Source organism: Neodiprion lecontei, chromosome 5, assembly GCF_021901455.1.
Source record: "Neodiprion lecontei isolate iyNeoLeco1 chromosome 5, iyNeoLeco1.1, whole genome shotgun sequence".
Classification (NCBI taxonomy): Eukaryota; Metazoa; Arthropoda; class Insecta; order Hymenoptera; family Diprionidae; genus Neodiprion; species Neodiprion lecontei.
The window spans coordinates 20,330,745-20,349,660 of NC_060264.1; the positions used below are offsets into that span (position 1 = coordinate 20,330,745).

General features: G+C 37.8%; 3 protein-coding genes across 4 annotated transcripts in view; 2 read left to right on the forward strand and 1 right to left on the reverse strand.

Moving 5' to 3' along the window:
- LOC107225773 (retinal guanylyl cyclase 2) overlaps window positions 1-18,916 on the reverse strand; it is a 143,186-nt gene that overhangs the window by 116,302 nt on the left and 7,968 nt on the right. The gene's annotated exons all lie outside the window — the stretch shown is intronic.
- Window positions 131-8,257, forward strand: LOC107225957 (UDP-glucosyltransferase 2-like). Its single transcript, XM_046741187.1, has 4 exons — window positions 131-1,763; window positions 2,563-3,395; window positions 4,230-4,458; window positions 5,768-8,257. Exons 2-4 carry the CDS (start codon window positions 2,571-2,573, stop codon window positions 6,277-6,279), a joined length of 1,566 nt encoding a protein of 521 aa, XP_046597143.1. The 5' UTR covers window positions 131-1,763; window positions 2,563-2,570; the 3' UTR covers window positions 6,280-8,257.
- Window positions 8,151-18,209, forward strand: LOC107221309 (UDP-glucosyltransferase 2). 2 transcript variants are annotated; one of them, XM_015660254.2, is made up of 5 exons: window positions 8,151-8,257; window positions 8,713-8,923; window positions 9,530-10,364; window positions 10,756-10,984; window positions 17,240-18,209. In XM_015660254.2, the coding sequence occupies exons 3-5, from the start codon at window positions 9,540-9,542 to the stop codon at window positions 17,749-17,751; spliced, it is 1,566 nt and encodes a 521-aa protein (XP_015515740.1). In that variant the 5' UTR covers window positions 8,151-8,257; window positions 8,713-8,923; window positions 9,530-9,539; the 3' UTR covers window positions 17,752-18,209. The 2 variants fall into 2 exon arrangements, with proteins under 2 accessions (XP_015515740.1, XP_046597142.1); XM_046741186.1 differs by lacking the exon at window positions 8,151-8,257 and adding an exon at window positions 8,511-8,590.

An 18,916-nucleotide genomic window follows, 5' to 3' on the forward strand; every position in this document is an offset into this window, starting at 1 on the left:
TATTTATTTTTACTTACTGCTTTGTACGCCTATGCGACAATTCCGATGCAATATATACTTTGGAATATGAATAATTTATCAATTCTGCCAAATTTCAAGCTCGCAACTCAATTAAGTGATTGACTAAATCAGAGGTTCTCTAAACAAACATCTGCCGGACCAAATTTTGAATAAATGCTGTTAAGATACTACGTATAATATTTTTCAATTTCACAGATTTTGGACCAAATTGAGAGTAACAGCTTGTGCCTAGTAACAGAATGATTTCATAATAAATCTAAAGCAGCAATATTCACCGACTGTGAATTCCACGATTAAGAAGCCAAGCACCAGATTTTGTCCACAAAATAAGCCTTTATCAGATTAAATACTTTCTTATCAATAATGCCCAATACATTTACTTTGATAGTTTAGTTCTCACCGTTGGTCAAGACGGATGCTTTAATGATAGTCGTTTCGGAATTTCCTTCAGAACCAAGAGTCTTGATTTCACCTGTGAGCCAAACAATGAATTATTATAACGCCTCCAACAATAAATTTCCAAAAGTATTTATGAAGCTCAGTAAATACTGCGAGTGCAGTTCCCTAAAAAATGAGTGTTGCATTGGGAAGTCTTCGTTGCAAGAAATAAGGTGTATAATTTCCATTCGTGTACGTTTCAAAAGCATGCGAGAGAAAAGTGTTGGTTTCTTTGAAACTCAAACAAGTTTTAACCATAACTTTCGACGTAGTTGAGAGAATTTCGTTCGAATATTTGCTTTGAGACAAGAAAATTGGCAATTACTGTAAAATATCGTATATTTAAAAAAAACATTATCATTCAAGATTGCAGAACAGAATTGTGAATGGTGAGTAGAAATATATTTATTTGTACAAACGAAATGAAAATGAGAATTTAACATCGTGACGATTACGCCAATAAAAATGAACTCATGATGATGAATATCAATTGAGTCTTATGGCAGTGTGATTACTTGATATTTGTCAGTTTGAAGTCTTACGGCAGTGTGATTGCTTGATATTCGTCAGTTTGAAGTCTTACAAGAAGTAAGAGTCAATTAAAAAATGGTCATACGTTTGTGAAAAAAGTCTCAGAGGTGAGTAAGAATTTCACAGAATTTAGAATGTTTTCACAAATCTCATAATTACTCGTTATCGATGTTATATTTTCGGAATAAACTGTCATAATAATACCCGGACGTCATACATACATATTAGAGTGGTTTATATTTAGAATTTCGTCCGGGCCACCCTTCAAAACGGCTCGAAATGGCTAATTTGAAAATAATCCCCCTAAAACTTCAGCTTAGTATCTTAACTCCGAACCCTGCCGCGAGGAACTTGAACTTCGCCATTTAAAATGCATACGTTCTTACTTCATGTTTGGTATATATTTTATCAAGCGACTACTGTTTTGTAAATAAAAATTTGTAAGTGTGAGAAGTTGGACATCGTTCTAATATTTTTTACAAAACACTAGCATCATCTACGGCGCATTCTATGTTAGCTTTGTACAGTTGCGTGTATATCCATACTGATCAAATATTTACAGATAAAAGATGTTACACAACGACAACTAGCGATTGGTTGAAGCCAGAAATTGATACAAGGGCGTCACAGCTCATCGGTAAATAGGATTAAACAGCATAAGAGACGGTAACTGGTTTTCTTCACTAAACACCGACCTGTAAAAACGAAACAGTGAAAACACCAGCCGATTCGTGGCAACGGCGCGTTACTGAATAACTTTGACCGAAAAAAAGGTGAGACTTATTTTGCTCCTAATGCAAAGGTACTGTGCGTATGGAATTATTTATGGCGTTAACGAAGCGTGGTTTAAATCTAACTTGGCATCAACGATCGAAAAAGTGGGTGAAGTTTGGGAATTTATTTCACGACAGTCAATTATTGCATTCGAATGGAATTTATTTTATTCCAAAATATGTGGATCGAACTGCGTTAGGTTATTTTTTTCATTAATAACTATTGACAGAATGAATTGTTACTGACAACATCGTCAATTATTCGACTCGATAAAGTATTTTTCGGTCTAACGATTTCTTAAACGATTTATTCCAAGCTGGGAGAAAGTATTTTTAGATAGTTTATCCTCTTTTGCGTAAACAGACTTTTTTATTAATTGACATAAGTTTTTGGCAACAAAATAAGAACGTGAATTTCCGACCAATAATGGAATCTCATAATAGAATCATTTTCTCTCGTTCTTCTCATTAATTATGATTAGTCATCAATTTCGAAGTTTTTGCCAATTACATCTAATTCTTGCACACAATTTTCCTACTCAAACTACGTACGTTACAATTTTGCTGCCAGAGTCAGGTCAGGGTTCATAGAGTAAATTGAAAACGGCTCAGGGTCATGAAACTCATTTTTTTTTTTTTTTTTTTTTTAAATGGCTTCGGACAGTGTCGCAGATTATGAATTTGAAGGAATTGTTTCAGAACAGAGTCAATGTTTTCTGAAACGTTTCACAATACACTTCGTTGTTTCTTCGAAAATTGTTTTATCCAAAAAAGCCGTATTTTTTTCTGACTTTGATAGACAAAAACATGGACGGATCATTCACGAAACTGGGCACGATTTTGTTGATTTTGGCGGGTGTTTGGATAACGGAGGGTTCCAAGATCCTCGCTATATTTCCGTACCAAGGTCAAAGCCACAACATGATGTTCGAGCCAATTGTGATTGGCTTGGCACGTGCGGGTCACTCGGTTGACGTCGTCAGTCACTTTCCCCCAAAGGAACCGGTGGAAGGACTGAATCACATCAGCCTGAAAGGAACGCTGCACTTCTACGTGGACAACGTGACCGCGTCATTCGCCAGCACAATGATTGGAGTTAAGGCGATAGATCATATGTCCTACCAGGAACCAAACGACCTCTGCAACCTCATGCGGCTTCCCCAGCTACAGAACGTCATCGAAACTGACAAAAAGTACGACCTCATGCTCACCGAGGTCTTCGGGACCAATTGCTACTTAGCGGTGGCACACAAGCTGAAGCTTCCGGTGGTCGGCGTCGTGACCAGCGCCATGTTTCCCTGGGCTTATGATCCATTTTTCGAAAGCACGCATCCCAGCTTCATACCATGCCAGCTGACCACCTTCACGAATAACATGCGGTTCATGGAACGCGTAGAGAATCTGATCACGACCCTTTACTTCAAGTTCTTGTTTTATTACTACGAAAAAACCGTTTCTGAACCAATAGCTAGAAAGTACATTGATGACTTTCCATCCTTGGCTGATATCTACTACAACATAAGTATGGTGTTGGTGAACAGTCACTGGAGCATCCATGGTGCCCGACCCACGAATCCCGCCATCGTTGAAGTCGCTGGTCTTCACATCGACGAAACCCAAGTTCTCACTGAGGTGCGAAAACGCGGTTATTGACATGAAAATGGAACTGAATTCAGTCAGTTTCAGAAGACTTTACTGTACAGGGTGGGGCATTCAAAGTGTGATAGAGCAACAGTACTCAAACTATTGATGATTCTCAAAAACGGTTCAGATGAAAGTTACATTATTCGAGAAAGCCATCATACTGGCCATCTTGTTTTTTTTTCACCGGAGGCGCTGATACTACGTCAAGGTCAACGCCACTTTTCCGAATGTAACAATGTATTTTGTTTTTCTCCGACATTATTACTGACTTGAAGGCTAATTGAGTGATCTACAATACAAGGTCATTTTAGGCACGCGAAGTACGAAAATAGTCAAGAAATCGAATCACATCAGAATAATTATTTTCAAAGGATTGACTAACCTTTGATTTGAGTTTACCTATTGCTCTGTCACACTTTGAACGCCCTACCTTGTATAAAATATCATAGATGACCTCAAATATTTTTATCAATTTCGAATGATTTTACAACATTTCACTGAGTTCCGGAATACACTCGAAACTAAATAATACAAAAGTCAATAAGATTCTAATATATTCAAATGTCATACCAAAGTCTCGGCACAATATGCACAAAACTGATGTATACTCAGATTCCCGAAAATCACAACGGCTTTGGTGAATCTTCAGATGGATTCACACTTTGATACGAGTTTCAAAGATTTCAAAGATTCTGATCACAAGATTAGTGGGAGGATGTCATTGAGTGCATGAAGTTTTAAAAGCGGTCCATCACCTTTTTTGCACATGCTGAATTCTTGTTACGCAATCGAACTTTTTTCAATAATTTTTACTCTTTTCAGGAACTGGAGGTGTTTCTGAACTCCGCGAAGGATGGTGTGGTGTATTTTAGTACGGGAACAATGCTGAAATCCGATAGTTTTCCTAAGGAGAAGATACTGGCGATTTACAACAGTTTTGCTGAACTTTCCAATTACAAGGTTCTCTGGAAGGGAAACATGGACAACATGCCGGAAGGATTGCCAACGAACGTCAAAATGGTCCCTTGGGTTCCACAGTTTGCTGTACTTCGTAAGTTTCTTTGCCTCCTATGAGATTTTGACAAGAAGGTCTTGGTTAAGAGGGACCAAATGACCCTGTCCCGGGGTTTTCAAACTCTCTGTTCAGAAATGTTTCTCAACTCAGTAATCACTTTACCCCTTTCCGGGGGGTGAAAAAATGACATTTTATGTATTCTATTTTTCATCTGGAGACTCAATTCACGGATCATGTTGAGAAAAATCACGATATCTCTTACAAAAAGACCTCTTATGTAAATTAATTTGGGCACAGGGGGGCACTCCCCAGGTTCGGAAAATGGCAACTGATACCCATGATTGATGCGTGCATTCAGTCTTCAGACAACAATGGAATGCGTGAAAAATTATCTTTCTTCTACGACCAATAAAAGTAATTTGAATAAATTAAATAGAGATTGAGCGACACAACTCACTGAGCTGCTCTTCTGGTCTGATATTTTGTATCCAAGCGCTGCGTGCTTCATGTAAAACAAATTGTCCCTTCACAAAAATTATGTTTACAAAGACACCAATGGGATATTCTTTCGATCAAAGAAGATATGGCATTGTAAAGAAAAAACTGAAGTCACAGCATCTAACCGCGTATTAGGATTGTAAATGCATTTAAATAATTCAGTGCTTCCTTTGGTATTTTGAGTATTATTCCAGTTCTGCGAACTCGTAATGCACTGCTCTATGATGTTAAACGTAGTGTGAATTTGGTGGATCACACCGCACCACACATCACACCGTAATTTAAAAAAAATTGTTTTAGTTCGACATGCTTTTGGTATAAACCGCCACCAAACAAGTATAGTAGTATTTCAAAATAGTTTTTGGAGAACATGGTTGGTTCAAAACCTTAATCCAACATACGATATCACATATGGATGGCAGATTCGTATCAATCTGTATTAACGTAATGCGAGGGATTCGCCTATATAAACATCTTTGAAGCTACTTTTCAAGCGGGATAGCTTGGCGTCTTTTGACCAAATTTGGTACTACTTGGAATGAATTGTCATTTCGATTGAAAAACATGAAACATGCACATCGAAATATCTAGAAGAAATATCTATAAGAGTATTGAATAAACAAAAATTTCATTTTAGCGAAATATGTTCTCTTCGGTTTTGTTTTAAGTAAAACGTGGTTGTTCTGAGTGAGAAGTCGTTCGATCCAAACAAACTGGAAGCCAAAAAAATTAGTTGTTTGGTTCGGTAACTTTTTTCTCTCAGTTCCCTTTCCAAAACTTCCAACCTTCTCTCATACATCCGGCAGTTTTTTTCATGACGTGACAGTTAATTGAAAAATAATTACAGGTCATCCGAAAGTAAAAGCGTTCGTGACTCACGGGGGTTTAATGGGAACCCTGGAGGCGATTCACGCAGGAGTCCCGATGGTTGGGATCCCATTTTTTGGAGACCAGATGTTGAACGTAGGGGGATACGCGTATCGCGGTTTCGCCGTTTACCTGAACTACCAGACTTTGAACAAGGAAAGCTTCTCCGTAGCGTTGAATGAAGTTCTGACGAACCCCAAGTACCAATCGAACATCGCACGTGTCTCACGGCTATTTAAGGACCGTCCGCTTTCCCCCTTGAAGAAAGCCATTTTCTGGATCGAATACGTCATCCGAAATGGTGGCGAGACACTCAAGTCTTCAGGGCGTCATCTCTACTGGTTCCAGTATTACTTGATAGACGTCGGTCTATTTTTATTAACCATAACAATGCTAGCTTTCGTTGTTTTATTCACGGTCTCAAGAAAATTAACCGGGTTCATTTGGGAAATGCAGAATCGCAATGTGTCAGTGAAACAAAAAACATTCTAGTGCTGCGAGTCAGTCGAAAAGATATGCGGAAAAATCGACTTGACTGAAAGTCGATCGGTCCTTCAACTTTCCAATGAAATATCAAATTATCGGACCAAAAAATAATCACTGAATAGAAACTTGAACAACGTTGATTGAAACATGATATGATCTAAGTTGAACAAAGATGAATTGGACTATTAGAGCTCATATAAATAATAAGCGATCTTCAGATAACATTAATCAATCCGCTATCAGAAGTCGGTAAAATGTTTATATCAGTTACTATATAAACCAGCGGCCCATAATTCATCGACTGATCATCTGTGGCGGACACCCGCCACTGGCAAGTTGGCGAAAAACCATAAGAATATTTCCATTTCTCCATTTGTATCTTTTTCTATAGCTCTTTACAACTAACCTTCGAGTGTCCAGGCCTCGCCTCGCTAGTCGAGGGCTAAGGGTTTGACGGCGCCGGAAATTTCCCTACATGTGGCATTTATGGCGCGACGCGACCCTTGGCCTCGACTTGGGGGCGAGCCTGCACTTTTTCTTCATCTCTACCCAGTCTTCGCCACGCTCTTGGCACGTACGTATCTATCAACTCGTTTCGCTTATTTTGCCTGCCTTCCGCATTTTCTACTACGCTATCTGAACTATGTAACCCGATTTCTCTGGCAATAAACAACTTGTAGACCATATTCTCTGGCGTCATACAGTACTAACCTTCCGACAGCACCACATCATCAAAATCAAGTTAAAAACAATGAAGAAGTTCAGATTATAAGTTTATCAAATTATCGAAAAAACGGGTGTCAAACTTTGTACTTAGCTGAAACATTTATTGACCTCAAGATACTTGAAAATAAATTTAGTATCGCAACAAGATTCGACTTCAAGTATTTATTTTTACTTACTGCTTTGTACGCCTATGCGACAATTCCGATGCAATATATACTTTGGAATATGAATAATTTATCAATTCCGCCAAATTTCAAGCTCGCAACTCAATTAAGTGATTGACTAAATCAGAGGTTCTCTAAACAAACATCTGCCGGACCAAATTTTGAATAAATGCTGTTAAGATACTACGTATAATATTTTTCAATTTCACAGATTTTAGACGAAATTGAGAGTAACAGCTTGTGCCTAATAATAAAATGATTTCATAATAAATCTACAAAGCAGCAATATTCACCGATTGTGAATTCCACGATTAAGAAGTCAAGCACCAGACTTTGTCCACAAAATAAGCCTTCATCAGATTAAATACTTTCTTATCAATAATGCCCAATACATTTACTTTGATAGTTTAGTTCTCACCGTTGATCAAGACGGATGCTTTAATGATAGTAGTTTCGGAATTTCCTTTAGAACCAAGAGTCTCGATTTTACCTGTGAGCCAAACAATGAATTATTATAACGCCTCCAACAATAAATTTCCGAAAGTATTTATGAAGCTCAGTAAATACTGCGAGTGCAGTTCCCTAAAAAATGAGTGCTGCATTAGGAAATCTTCATTGCAAGAAATAAGGTGTATAATTTCTATTCGTGTACGTTTGAAAAGCACGCGAGAGAAAAATGTTGGTTTCTTTGAAACTCAAATGAGTTTTAACCATAACGTTCGACGTTGTTGAGAGAATTTCGTTCGAATATTTGCCTTGAGAAAAGAAAATTGGCAATTATTGTAAAATATCGTATATTTGAAAAAAACATTATTATTCAAGATTGCAGAACAGAATTGTGAATGGTGAGTAAAAATATATTTATTTGTACAAACGATATAAAATTGAGAATATAGCATCGTGACGGTTACGCCAATGGAAATGAACTCATGATGATAAATATCAATTGAGTCTTGCGGCAGTGTGATTACTTGATATTTGTCAGTTTGAAGTCTTACGGCAGTGTGATTGCTTGATATTCGTCAGTTTGAAGTCTTACAAGAAGTAAGAGTCAATCAAAAAATGGTCATACGTTTGTGAAAAAAGTCTCAGCGGTGAGTAAGAATTTCGCAGGATTTAGAATGTTTTTACAAATCTCATAATTACTCGTTATCGATGTTATATTTTCGGAATAAACTGTCACAATAATACCCGGACGTCATACATACATATTATAGTGATTTATATTCAGAATTTCGTCCGGGCCACCCTTCAAAACGGCTCGAAATGGCTAATTTGAAAATAATCCCACTAAAACTTAAGCTTACTATCTCAACTCCGAACCCTGCCGCGAAGAACGTGAATTTCGCCATTTAAAATACATACGTTCTTACCTCATGTTTGGTATATATGTTATCAAGGGACTACTGTTTTGTAAATAAACATCTGTAAGTGTGTGAAGTTGGACATCGTTGCAATATTTTTTACAAAATACTAGCATCATCTACGGCGCATTCTATATCAGCTTTATACAGTTGTGTGTGAATCCATACTGATAATATTTTTACAGATAAAAGATGTTACATAACGGCCACTAGCGATCGGTTAAAGCCGGAAATTAATGCAAGGTCGTCACAGTTCATTGTTGAATAGGATCGAACAGCATAACAGACGGTAACTGGATTCCTCCACTAAACACCGACCTATAGAAACGAAACAGTGAAAACATCAGACGATTCGTGGCAACGGCGCGTTACTGAATAACTTTTACCGTAAAAAAGGTAAGTGAGACTTATTTTGCTCCTAATGCAAAGGTACTGTGCGTGTGGAATTATTTATGAGGATAACGAAGCGTGGTTCAAATCTAATTTGGCATCAACGATCGAAAAAGTGGGTGAAGTTTGGGAATTTATTTCACGACAGCCAATTATTGCAATCGAATGGAATTTATTTTATTCGAAGTATGTGGATCAAACTTCGTTGGGTTATTTTTTTCATCAATAACAATTGATAGAATGATTCGTTACTGACAATACCGTCAATTATTCCACTCGATGACGTATTTTTCATCATTTTCTCTCGTTCTCTCCATTAATTATGATTAGTCATCAATTTCGAAGTTTTTGCCAATTACATCTAATTCTTGCAGACAATTTTTCTACTCAAACTATGTACGTTACAATTCTGCTGCCAGAGTCAGGTCAGGGTTCATAGAGCAAATTGAAAATGGCGCAGGGTCATGAAATTCATTTTTTTTCAAAATTAGAATCTGAAGGAATTGTTTCAGAACAGAGTCAACGTTTTCTGAAACGTTTCACAATACACTCGCTTGTTCCTTCGAAAATTGCTGTATCCAAAAAAGCTGTATTCATTTCTAACTTTAATAGACAAAAAAACATGGACGGATCATTCACGAAACTGGGCACAATTTTGGTGATTTTGGCGGGTGTTTGGATAACAGAGGGTTCCAAGATCCTCGCTATATTTCCGTACCAAGGTCGAAGCCACAACATAATGTTCGAGCCAATTGTGATTGGCTTGGCACGTGCGGGTCACTCGGTTGACGTCGTCAGTCACTTTCCCCCAAAGGAGCCGGTGGAAGGACTGAATCACATCAGCCTGAAAGGAACGCTGCACTTTTACGTGAACAACATGACCGCGTCATTCGCCAGAACAATGATGGGAGTTAAGGCGATAGACTTCATTTCCTACCAGGAACCAAACGACCTGTGCAACCTCATGCGGCTTCCCCAGCTACAGAACGTCATCAATACTGACAAAAAGTACGACCTCATGCTCACCGAGGTCTTCGGGACCAACTGCTACTTAGCGGTGGCTCACAAGCTGAAGCTTCCGGTGGTCGGCGTCGTGACCAGCGCCATGTACCCATGGGCTTATGATACGGTCGCCGAGAGCCCGCTTGCCAGCTTCATACCTTGCCAATTCACGCCCTACACCAATGACATGAGGTTCATGGAACGCCTGGAGAATCTCGTCATAATTCTGTACTCAAAGTTCTTGTTCTTTTACTACGACAAAACGGTATCCGAACCAATCGCTAAGAAGTACATCGATGACCTTACGTCCCTGAATGATATCTACTTCAACTTCAGCCTCGTGCTAGTCAATAGCCATCGAAGCATCCATGGAGTTCGTTCTACGAGTCCTGCGATCGTTGATGTCGCTGGTGTTCACATCGACGAAACGCAACAACTCACAAAGGTGCGAAAATTTTGCTATCCGTGTCATCATCAGCACTTGAAATAAAGTCACGGAAGTTTCAACAATTTTTCGGAATATCAGGATTTTTCAAATATTTCACTCGATTCGAATGATAGGAAAAACTCAAAACAATCTCAAGCATTTTGGCATAGCTCCAATAATTTTCTCATGTTGTCAGGAGACGCAAGCATTTCATGAAATATATCAACAGCTTTCTGACGTCCCGAATAGTATCGAAACGTGTTTCAAGGATTTTACCTTGTATCCTAGAATTTCAGGGGCTGACTGTGGTGTCAAAAAAAAAAAAAAAATTCACGCAGCCAAGAATATTTGACCAAAAACATGTTGATAGTTTAAAGTATAATTTAACAAGTATCTCTTTTCATTCTAGGAACTGGAGGAATTTTTAAACTCTTCGAAAAACGGGGTGGTGTATTTCAGTATGGGGTCAATGGTGAAGTCGGAGAGCTTCTCGAAGGAGAAAATACTAGCGGTCTACGATAGTTTTGCCGAACTCTCGGACTACAAGGTCCTTTGGAAAGGGAAAATGGAAGAAATGCCGACCGGATTACCACCAAACGTCAAAATGGTGCCTTGGATACCACAGTACGCCACACTCCGTGAGTTACTATAAGCATCACTATGACAGACACTAAACGGTTCCACTGCTTGCATTCCCCCAACTTCACCGATGCCTGTAAGGTCCCTCTTCTCGCATCACACACAAAGCCGCGAGAACACAATGAGTTTCCGCTCCTTGTCTCTGCAGACACAAAATGAGCCTCCCCACTTGTCCTCCCACCAGCCTAGCAACGTTGTAATTTCGGCAACAATGTTCCCCGCAAACATCGAGTTAATGTGACGTCAATGTAACGAGATACCGACAGCAAATATCACTACTACGCACTTTGTCAATGGTCTTGAAATTGTTAATGGTTTTCGGAAATATGAACACATTTCGCTTTATTGTGGTTTGCGATGGTGAGCTTGCAATTCCGATGACGATATTCACCTTGGTACCGTCGTGAAGAAGGTCAGTGAGGTTGAATGTAACCAGATATTGAAAGAAATCATTCATTTGCAACTTGATAGTTACTTTGATTGTGCTGATAGTTTTCCAAAATATTAACATCTTTCGCTTCGTTGTTGTTGTGATGGCGAGTTTGCAATTTAGTGATCTTGTTCGCTCTGATATATCACGGAGTCAAAGTTGGTGGCGTTATTGAAACGAGATGCTGATTCGTCAACTCTTCGACCGTCAGTGACACACATATAGCCAGAAAAAGTCGTGCCATTTTTGTGTTATGACACATATGTGGGCATTTGAAAAAATACATGTTTTTCACTACATCGGCTTGACTGTAATTTGGTAAATCATCGTTCTTGAGGTCGCTAAGTTATAGGATAAATCTATGACATATTTTTCCTAACACAAAGGTGGCCCGAAAATCTGATTTTCTCCTGACTGCTAAGGGGTTGAGAAGTCAATGTACAACTACTTAGTAATGAAACACGTCCATGAAGCTAGCCTCTCTGCTTAGCCACAAAAATTCGAAAAAAATTATGAGTTATAGAGCTATTCATGAGCTCTACGATTGCAAAAACTACAGTTGTTGAGCTTACCTCCGTAGTAAGATGATGGATGTTTAAAAATGGACATAGGCAGGGGGGGGGGAGCTTACCGAAAAGCTAGCTTCCACCCAAACCGAAAAAAAATTTACAACATGGATATTAAAAGCTAATTAAGAGCTCCTAATATACCTTGAGATCGCAGATTTCCTAGAAAACACCCCTACGAAGTTATTCACCATTCAAAAGTAGGAAAAAAGTTGTTTTACACGTAACGTGAAACTTTTATGTCGGACGGCTTAGCTGTTTTAGGATCCCCTAGGTGACGTTTTTGTATTCGCACCCGCGGTCTATAAGCAAAATAAAACCCGCCTTAAAATTTATCGCAGTGTGTTCTTATTTACGGCAAAATGTATCTCTGAAATGTTAGGATCTTTTTAGCTTCACAATTTCGATACGTTACTCACGTTCACAATGTCGATTTAATGGGTTCAAAAAACATTGGCAAACATACGAAGCATAAAATAATTTCTTTGAATTTCGTTTCGTATTATCAATGCATTCAATTTCAGTTACATGTAGATTATCGAAATTTTCATGCTGTGTTTCGCTTTACCCAGGTCTCACTACGTTGAGGTTACTGTAAAAGATATCCGCCAGACCTTGAACTTTCCATTCTCACATTGCCGGTTTCAAGTTATCAAAAAAAAAAAATAATAATATCCAATTCGAATTTTGAACTACAAATTCAGATTCGTGATTGACGATTCAAAGGCCATCACGTACTATATTACATGAAAATAGAACCACCGTAATCCATTTACCATGAAAAATTTTAGAATTCCGACCTTGTATTCGTTATCGGTGATCCAAAAAACCTCCCGCTACTAATATCTACCAAAATTCGGATATTTAAAAAAATTTTGCACCGTATTAGATTCGTCATTTTGGATTTCATGAATCTCACTTCAGGTTCGTGTTCAGCCACCTAACAAATTTTCGAGTACCAATTTTCATAAAAATCCAGCTCTTTTCCGTTTCTTTTAAACATACTGAATACGGCAAATCTAAATTTTGAAAATCTGATTTTAGATTCGTGATTAGCAACCCAAAAAACTCTATGGTACCAATTTCCATTTAAACCCATTTATCCATTCTCAAAATATCATCGTTTTTGTTTCATTTTTTGGAATTTTCTTATTTAAATAATACAACAAGTACTGAATTGATCAAAACTAATATCTGATCAGTTTTAAGGTTCGAAAAGCCGCGTTGGTTGATACAAAAATCACTGAAAACCAGTAACTCGTTTTCGAGATATAATTGGATAAAAAAATTAATCGCACATATACTGCTCTTGTGTACACACACACACACGCACACCGAAGGTGATCCAACGAACGATTCGACGCGTCAAACGGACCTAGCCTAACCAAGGTCACTGAGTCACAGCAACCTTTGCACTCTGTCAATCTAACAAATTACCGTAGCTTATTTGAAAAACCAACCGATTAAAAAACACAGAAGTCATACGAAAGTCGTTACCATTATTTTTAATTAATTTATTTTCGTATTCCCTTGATCTCCTTTATTTTGTTATGACTCACATTTTATCCTTTATATTTCTTTCGCAAATCTAAACGAACAAGCAAGCGCTTAGTTCGTTAAAATTTACGTTCACCAGAGTTTGTTTTCTTATCCGAAAAATCTGATAGATTAATTGATTAGGACCAGTCATTTTTTAGCAACGGTCAAACGAATAAAGGCTTATCAGCATTGAGCAACGCATGTCCGACAACCGATATTCAAGGGTCCCGAGTCCGATGGACAGCCTTGACATTGCCCTGCTCTGCAGAGAGGAAACCTCTTGTAATAAAAAAAAAAGAGATTAGGCACGACAGGCTCCGCGGTTGATTACCCAGTTCTTTAATGCAGCGACGGTGGCTGATTGTGAGCCATCCGTATCTGGAAAAATACGGTGACGGTACAGAAACTTGCCCGAGTCCGTGATCCAAGCTACAGATGGTTCACCAGGTGTTTTTTTTTTGGTTAGGCTCTACCTAAACCATTTCTTCATAATTAACGGAGGGGTTCCTTTTAAATTCATTTAAATCACCTAATTTTGTTTCATATTCAGGACAAGAAACTCACAGTATCACGGCTTCACGAGCAGAGGCTTTTAAAAAAGCTATGAACGATACAATACATGTATACATACTAGGGTGTTTCTTGGTTGGGTCTCATGTCGGAATTTTTTTCCACTCACTTTCAAAAAGTAATCATGTTGTATAGGGAAAAAAACAGGTTTATTAAAAAAAAAAAAAAAAAAATCCGATAACCCTCTAACACTACCCGCCAAGTATTCGATTTTTTATATGAAAAAATTCATGAATTTCTACTTTTTTTTATTTTTTTTTTTTTTTCGAAAAGTATTTGATACTTTGAAACCATATGGTATGAAAAAAAAATTTTGAAAAATGGCTATTCTGTAGGAAACTTAATGCTCTACAGAAAAGATCACTTGTTAAAATTTTCGTAAGTCTTATATTTATAACGTTCTTAGCGAAAAATGCAGACACTTTTAAATCGAAATATATAATAACCGTCGAGATTTAGCGAGAACTCAATTTTTCATTTTCAGGGTGATTAAAAAAGCTCCCTTCTATCTCAGGAGGCAAAAAAACGGAAAGTTAAAAAAGTTCGTCGAGTTCTTGTATTTGCTTCGCAACGGCTTCACGCCGTAACAATTGATTCAGCATAATTAGATTATCTGTATTTCACGTTTTCAAACAGAACATGATAAATCTGCAGCTTACCATAGCAGTAAAAAAAAACCTATAAATTTCTGACTACGTTCAGACTCAGAATCGAATATTTTTAACGGCAAACTTCACAGACCTTGCGAAAGGGTTTACAGTTAAGATAGAGAATTGTGCTCTTGAGGAGATTTCCATTTAGTTATTTTGAACCAATTTTAGGGGGGGGGGGGGTCTGGGTCAAATATGTTGTATTGTTGTCGCGAATGGAATTGATTGTAAAACAAGTAGAGTACAAAAAACGAAATTACATTATATGATTCATTAACTATTTAAATTGGATGTGACAATGACGTAATATATACAGGGTGGTCCATTTAATTCTGCCACCGCGAATAACTTGGTTACTGTTGATTGTACCAAAAAGTGTCTTCCGGAAAAGTTGTTGCACTTGAAGGGGGGAAATGAGTTTTAGAAGTGAATGTCATCTGGAGATCATATCTTATGAGATTTCGGTGTTTGCGATGGTTTTTGAAACGGGACTACCTATTTTTTTGCTCACTACAACGAAGCTGACATCAAAACGCGTCCAACCATGTGCAACAACATGACCTTCGGATAACCTTCGGCTGCAAAATTCATGATTAAATAATGGAGGTGGAAATTCAAGGAGAATGAATTGTATCGGCACATTCAATACTTTTTCCGCGTAATTCATTTTATTGAATGGTCAAAATGTTGTCCATCAACCTGAATACACTTGTCAATACGCATAATGAAGGATTCCCTGGCTTTACATATCATTTCTGGAGTAATACTTGCACACGCATTGATGACGTCTCGGTACACAATATCCTTGATCATTCCCCAGAGAAAGATATCAGAAGGTGTTAAGTCAGGAGAACGCGCGGGCCAACAAACTTGTGCTCCTCGACCAATCCATTTCTCAGGGAACTTTCGGTTCAGCACACCACGTGATACATGTGCAAAATTTGCTGGACAACCATCGTGCTGATACCACATCCGTTGGCGATCTTGTAATGGGATACCCTCTAATAATTCCGGTAACCGTTCAGTTGACGTCTCGGCGTATTTTTGTCCATTCAGATTTCCATCAATGAATAATGGAGCGATGAATGAAGGAACGTATCATCAATGCGTGTGCAAGTATTACTCCAGAAATGATATGTAAAGCCAGGGAATCCTTCATTATGCGTATTGACAAGTGTATTCAGGTTGATGGACAACATTTTGAGCATTCAATAAAACGAATTACCTGGAAAAAGTATTGAATGTACCGATACAATTCATTCTCCTTGAATTTCCACCTCCATTACTTAATCATGAATTTTGGAGCCGAAGGTTATTCAAAGGTCATGTTGTTGCACATGGTTGGACGCGTTTTGATGTCAGCTTCGTTGTAGTGAGCAAAAAAATAGGTAGTTCCGTTTAAAAAACCATCGCAAACACCGAAATCTCATAAGATATGACCTTCAGATGACATTCACTTCCAAAACTCATTTCCCCCCTTCAAATGCAACAACTTTTTCGGAAGACACTTTTCGGTACAGTCAATAGTAACCAAGTTATTCGCGGTGGCAGAGTTAAATGAGCCACCCTGTATATTTGATGTTAAGAAATCAAATGATCGTCTAATAAGTTTTCGGTAAAACTAAAACGTTTGTTCAATCAATTTCTATGTAGATAATATAAATACACGAGAAGGACTGTCGATTCACATCCCATCATGATCTAATTTTCTCAATAGTTGTCGCGTGTATTGTAAAAAATCTAGAGTTGTTCCAAACACGATTTGCAGAAGACAATTGGTAGTAGAAAAACTTGGATTAAATAAGGTAGATGGAATTTAGAACTTCCCGTTTCGTAAGAACACGTGAATCAGTAATTTAAATATACGAGATGGTGCTCAAAATTCAAACTATTCACAAACCGTCAGCTCATAAATCTCTGAACATTTGGCTGTGTATAAGAATCCGCTGCGATGAATTTTAAGGGGAGTTTTATTTTGGCTATAGCCTAGGGGTTGTAAATAAAAAAATGTCACCTAGGGGTTCCTAAATCTCTTAAATCATCGAACTCGACAGTTTTAGGTTTCGTGTAAAAAAGTTTTGTTGGTTTTTTTTTTTTTTGTTTTGCTTTTTTGACGGTTGAATATCTTCGCAGGCTGTGTTTTGTGGGAAATTCGGTGTGAACGTATATCAGGGGCCTTAATTATCCCTTAATATCCGCGTTGTCAAAATTAAATTTTTAATTTCCTTCACCTTGGGGGAGCAACCTTCCGATAAGCTTACTCTCCCCCACTCTTCAAAATCGCTCATCTCGCAACGAAGTTGAGCTGAAAAATTGTGTTTTGCAGGATCACAGAGTTCACGAATACCATTGATTCATCATTTTTTCAAATATTTGCGACCAATTGGAGAGGCTAGTTTTACGGACGTCAATAAAGTTGATAGAAAGCGTCGATTTTCGTCCAACCAACCCCCTAAATCCTTACTTATGCCAGTGAAAAGAAAAAAAATTAATTTCTAGGTCATCCGAATGTGAAGGCTTTTGTGACTCATGGAGGTTTGATGGGGACCCTGGAGGCGATTCACGCGGGGGTGCCGATGATTGGAATCCCATTTTTCGCCGATCAGACGTCCAATATAGCGGGATACGCGCATCGCGGTTTCGCCATTCATTTGGACTACGAGACTCTATCCAAGGAAAGCTTCTCTGAAGCATTACGGAAGGTTCTGAAGAATCCTGACTACCAATCAAACGTCGACCGTGTTTCGAGACTGTTCAAGGATCGTCCGCTCTCTCCGTTGGCCGAGGCAATTTACTGGATCGAATACGTAATTCGAAACGGTGGCGAACCGCTCAAATCTTCGGGTCGTCATCTCTACTGGTTCCAGTATTACTTGATAGACGTCGGTCTATTTTTATTAGCCGTAGCGACGCTCGTTCCTCTCGCTTTATTCCTGTTCGTTAAAAAATTAATGACCCTCTTCTCAGGCACGCGAAATAATAACGTTCAAATAAAAAAGAAGACTTCGTAGCGGACCGAAGATGATAGAAATACTCTTATAACATGTCAAGCGCCAAGTCATTCGTCAATTACAAGAAGAACCTCAGTCTAATCTTAAACTCAGGATTATGCACGCGTTAGAAAACTAGAAGGTGTTTATTTATTTTTTTTAAATCTTGATCAAATCTAGACTCAGGAATACTTGGAGTTTCTGGTACACAACTCGATATCACAGAAACCTGGTTTATAGAAGAAAAACATGTGTATGAAATGACAAAACGATCTAGTTATACGTTTTTATCCACATCGATAAACGTATTTTGTACACAATGATCACCTACGCGAATCTAAGTTATTAGATTGGAAACAAAATCACTCACAAATATATTTACAATTGCAAGTCCGTTTCGTATGTTCTATCAAAATTGCGAATTGTGTACCATGAAAATTATAGCGGTGTGACAGTTTTGATAACAATATATATATATATATATATATATATATTTATATATATATATATATATATATATATATATATACACACACACACACACACACTGTATATATTTTTAAGTATACTCTTTAAAGAATATTAAACATGCTTACAAATGTTCCGTTTGATCAAATGATTCTTATTGTATGAATATTCACATACGAGTAAATAACTGTTGATGATTTATTGTTCAATAAAATGGGTTTCACCAATTTTTCTGCCAAAACAAAAAAAAAAAACCGCAAAAAGAAAATTCTAATTGATTCTGATGCTGAATGTGAACTGAAAAATTAGTTCATACAATTCACGTCAATCTCATCGTGATAACAAATCGAATCATTTTGTTTAAAGTTTGAAGTTCGTGGTTTCGTAATTTCTAGATACGCCAAAAAAATACCGATTCGAACAACATTAATCAGATCGATTCAATTCGCAGCTCTGGTGAAGTTTTCTTTTATTATCATAACTATTAGTAATGGCAATAGTTTGACGGTCATAGTTAACTCGGTTGTTTTCTCGGAGAAGTGGATGAGCGTTGTATTGTTTCAACCCTACTTAGCCGGGATGCGGGAAAACTAAGCCTAGCGTATCTTTTACCGCGTTCTTGGAACCGCTATCCGAGTTACGACGATTCGTTCCCGTAGTATATACGATGATGGATATCTCAGAATGCAATCATCCCGTGAATTTCGGGACTCGGTAA